The 5000-nt window shown below is 29.6% G+C and overlaps 1 protein-coding gene across 1 annotated transcript in view; it reads left to right on the top strand.

Moving 5' to 3' along the window:
* Alr (Evr1_Alr domain-containing protein Alr) overlaps positions 1-5000 on the top strand; it is a 7607-nt gene that overhangs the window by 2002 nt on the left and 605 nt on the right. Inside the window, exons 2-4 of the mRNA XM_027377768.2 lie at positions 1195-1336; positions 3023-3215; positions 4109-5000. The exon at positions 4109-5000 is cut by the window's right edge and continues 605 nt beyond it. Of these exons, the coding sequence (XP_027233569.2) occupies positions 1195-1336; positions 3023-3215; positions 4109-4271 (498 nt within the window). The 3' untranslated portion in view covers positions 4272-5000. The remainder of the gene's footprint in view (positions 1-1194; positions 1337-3022; positions 3216-4108) is intronic.

Here is a 5000-nt window from a genome sequence, read left to right as displayed (position 1 = left end):
ATCTATAACTAGAAGACTTCTTAAACATTTTTCTTCAGTGAAAATTTCCTTGAAAGCAATTAAAAGCATGGCATACCTTTCATCACAAGAACACCACCGAGTGTATGTTCTGTAGGTTTCCCTGATGATGGAGTATCACATAAGGTGCCAGTTCAAGCTCTGACCTATGAGAATGTTTGTGATGATTTGTTGGCCTTTGCTAAAGCACCAAAAGTGCATAGACCTTGGTGTTACTAATGATAGATTTGTTTATTTATTTATTTTGTAACTTTTATTTTCAAATTGAGACAAATATGTAACTGAAGCAAAACATTTAGATATTAATTTATGAAACAATTCCATTTACTAATACCTCATACTATATCCCAGGCATGCTAGGAAATGCTGGATGATTTTCTCTTGCATCATACCTCTAACATCAAGATGATATCTTTGTGAAATGCGCATTGTACACTTGCTTGGCCTTATCTGCATTTGTTAAGGAGAAATAGCCCCTCAAAAGTAGGCCTTAAGCTTTCTAACCTCATTACCTTAAAAATGATTTATGCTGAAGGAAAGTACATAGATATATATTGTTTGGTATTGCATTGGGGGCTTTGTCATGATTTGGATGTGCCAGTCAGAAACTTAGATTAGCTAGAAAGGCACATTTTCTTGTTTGTGATACAGTTACTAAGATTCCTAACACCACAATTAATATTGAGTCACACAAAAAGTTTGATTAGTTTTAACATGATTGCGAACTATCCAGTCAGGCTGTCTCTTGATGTCATGCTATCATAGACACACAAAACCCTTCTAGTTTTCATGATCCATAGTTAGTTTCAACTAGGCATAATATCACATCGTGAACAATAACATAGACACTTTTAACCTAGACATAGATACTTAAGAACACATACTAACTCATGAAAGGGTAGTTAGCTTCGTACTTGCTCATTTTTCCTCGTTAATTTTAATACCCCTACACAGGTACCAGTACTGTTGTCTAGAGAGTATTGTTTTATAAGCCAGATGAAATGGATTGTTTGTATTGCTGTTACTTATTTATATTTTAATGTATTTGTTTTCTTAAAGGTGGTGCATATTTTTCTGACTATATATGTATGCATCGTTTGTTTCTTCTTTTCTTTTGTATTTTAATTGTATCCAGTTTCAAGCAAAATTTTCATATTTGTCCTTGAATTTTTTCAGGAAGGAGAAGAGAAAAACAGTTCATCACAGAACAATCAAAAGGATAACACAAACGCATCTAGTTCAGCGTCAGGATCTACTTTGAACGGAAATGTAAAATCGGCGACAGTTGACCCAGATGACACGGATGTTCCTCTAACAGGTATGCAGTAATGCTTCTGTATAAAGTGTGAAAGTATGATTATCAGGTTTTGTCAGATTCCTGTATAGATATTGTACTAAACTTGGTTTTTATCTATGATTTTGGTTTTCCATGCTTATTTTTATTATTTATTATTATTATTATCATCATTATTATTATTATTATTATTATTATTATTATTATTATTATTATTATTATTATTATTATTATTATTATTATTATTATTATTATTATTATTATTATTATTTTTATTATTTTTATTATTTTTATTATTTTTATTATTTTTATTATTTTTATTATTTTTATTATTTTTATTATTTTTATTATTTTTATTATTATTATTATTATTATTATTATTATTATTATTATTATTATTATTATTATTATTATTATTATTATTATTATTATTATTATTATTATTATTATTATTATTATTATTATTATTAATATTAATAATAATAATAATATTATTATTATTATTATTATTATTATTATTATTATTATTATTATTATTATTATTATTATTATTATTATTATTATTATTATTATTATTATTATTATTATTATTTTTATTATTTTTATTATTTTTATTTTTATTATTTTTTTATTATTGATATTATTATTATTCATTCATTCATTCATTCATTCATTCATTCATTCATTCATTCATTCATTCATTCATTCATTCATTCATTCATTCATTCATTCATTCATTCATTCATTCATTCATTCATTCATTCATTCATTCATTCATTTATTTATATAATTATTTTATTATTATTATTTTCAAATAAATAAAAGGTAGATATGATGAATTCAGCAATATTTTGTAATGGGTGTCTTTTATATTCATGGTAGTAGCGCTGTATTTATCTTTGATGAAATTGAATAGACTTACCAGAAAATTTTGACCAATTATCAAAACTTTAATTGAGCAGGGTTCTTCTAGAAGATTTTTACCTTTAGGAGTAAAGCTAGTTGAAGCTTGGAAGCAAATTACTAGTATCACAACTTTCTTTTCTATTATTCATGAAAGAATATGCCTTGTAAGTCTAGCCATGAGGATTAATCTGAAACTGTAAGGCATTCCAAATGCTGCCGTTAAGTAAGCAGACTGTTGTGTGTCAGACTTGGTTAATCTCTAACACATGAGAGTTGATTATAGTATATGCTTATTTTGCTTTTGGGTCAAGTGGAATTGCTTTTTACTTGAATCTGTTTCCTGAAGAATGTTTATTTTTGCAAATATATAAGATTATAAATGAGATGGAATATGTTCACAGTGGTTGATGCTTTCTGATGCTGTGCTGTCATCAGAATTACATTTAATTCAGGTCAAGATAAAACACGGAAACACAATTAGTTCTTGCTTTGGAAAGTTACTGATTCTCATTTGAACTTAATTTTAGAAATATATTTCTTTGTTGAGAATGGAAACAATTCAGAATAATATCAATTTGGGCATTGTAGCTCAGGCTCTATTTCTTCTATATTAGCAAAGGAGATTAAGGGTGTCAGTACCAGTGCTAGAGAAAGAAATGGGATGTAGTGCTAATTTTCCTTGGTTCATTGTTTGCACTTGAGCACAACATGTATTTTAATGTATTTTATTGCAGGATTATACTTCAACAATTTTTTATTATTAACTTTTGTAGATCTTTAGAATGTAATATTTTGTCCTGACAGGAAATGCTGCCAAATACGGGTGTCCTGCAGATAGTTTGTCCCTTGGGCGAGGGTCATGGAGACTTTTACATAGCATGGCAGCATACTATCCAGAGAAGCCATCAGCTGACCAACAGAAGGACATGTCCACTTTTATCACAATATTCTCAAAATTCTATCCTTGCCAGCCATGTGCAGAGGATTTCAGAGACTGGTAAGGATATTTCTCATTGGGGTGATTTTACACAGAATTCCAAGATATGGAGGTATACATGTTAATAATGTGATTTTCTGTTTCACATACAACCTGTTTCTTTTATGAGCAACAACAATGCTAGATAAGTAAAGGAATTCATTTTTTATCTGAAAAAGCTAAGTTTGATTTATTATTTTAAAGTGTAGCTGTGAATTTAGAAAAGTGCTGTCCACAAGTTTATGTTTGAGGTCTTACATGAAGAGTTTTCAACTTTTATGATAAGACATGGAGATAGTAATGATGAATAAGAACTAGCAACTAATGTCCTCACATGAAAAAGTGTATAGCCTTTGACAAATTAAAGTTAAAGAAGACAGGAAATTAATATCATTATTCTCAAGTTGATATATTTTCTCTGTTTATTGCTGTTATTATGTTATTCCTTTTTGGTTCCATGTCCTGTATATTATCATATATCTTAAGTGGTATAGCAAGGATTGCGTTTGACCAGGGCATGACAGATATTTCTGCCTCAGACCTTTTCACCAGTCTAGTCTTGAATCCACCTTTTCACCAGTCTAGTATTGAATCCTTTAGCCCTACTTTAAGGAAATACTTGTATCAGTCAAATAATGCGCTTGAATTAAAGATTTGGAATTGCCTGGATTTTTAAACATTTTCAGTAACGGTAATAAACTTTACATTGTAATCTCTCTCAATTGGTAGTATTACTAGGCAGCATTATTTACAGTGCTGTGTTACAAAACTGTTGATAATGGTCAAACTTTGAAAGCTTTCTTACATTTATTTATCATAATTTTCCTTTTTTTAATGTTTGTTGTGGGACAACCACCACTGTGATTCTGCCCATTCTACATCACTACTTCATTCCATTTTTCCCCTTTCCACAGGATGAAGAAGAACACTCCAGATGTTTCTTCACAGAAAGGACTCTCTCGCTGGTTTTGTGAAGCCCACAATGAAGTCAACAGGAAACTGGAGAAACCATTATTTGACTGCAGTTTAGTAAATGAGAGATGGCGTGATGGTTGGAAAGATGGATCTTGTGATTAAATTTTTTTATATGTATTTATTTATTTTATTGCAAGAAATGTATAACCACACTCTTAAATTTAAAAAGATTAGAGTGACTTTAAAGTGCAATATATTTGTGTATCGGCTGATGCGCTTTGAATATTTACAAATAGAAAATGATGATTGCTATAGCAGTTATGATTCATTCCAGATACCTTGATAATTCAAGTGACAGCTCTGAGTTGCAAGTTGCATTATCACATTACTTAGATTTCAGATAGAACCCTGTTAGCAATGTTTATATTAGCTATGGATTTTTTTCTTTTGTTTCATCAAGGCTGGTGGAATGTTTCACATGCCATCACTCAAATAAAAGAGCTATTTTGACCAAGTTAACCCATGATGCAGAATGCAGTATACATGCACTGTTAATTCTGGTTTTGTTTATTAATTTTGTCTACACATAGATGGCATCAGAAGCACATAGTCATTAAAAAGTGAGTTAACAGGGCAACTTAACCTCGCCAGTTACCCCATTCCTAGATTTTACAGGAAGGAAATGTTTAAATTTTATTAGTCAATATTTTTAATAATGAAGTCATGATAATGATAGTAATAATGAGAACAATAAATCCCCCAAATTCAAGGATTAGGATAATCAGGTCAGATCAAATAGGCCTAACAGCTGACTCCTTAATAAATAAGTGCTTGTAAAGTAATCTGTGTGTAAACAAAACTAATATAACAAATTACAGTAGACAGGTACTA

This window comes from Penaeus vannamei, chromosome 12 (assembly GCF_042767895.1).
Source record: "Penaeus vannamei isolate JL-2024 chromosome 12, ASM4276789v1, whole genome shotgun sequence".
Taxonomy (NCBI): domain Eukaryota; kingdom Metazoa; phylum Arthropoda; class Malacostraca; order Decapoda; family Penaeidae; genus Penaeus; species Penaeus vannamei.
The sequence above is the reverse complement of the archived record's forward strand: the minus strand, read 5'-3'. Positions and strand labels throughout refer to the sequence as shown.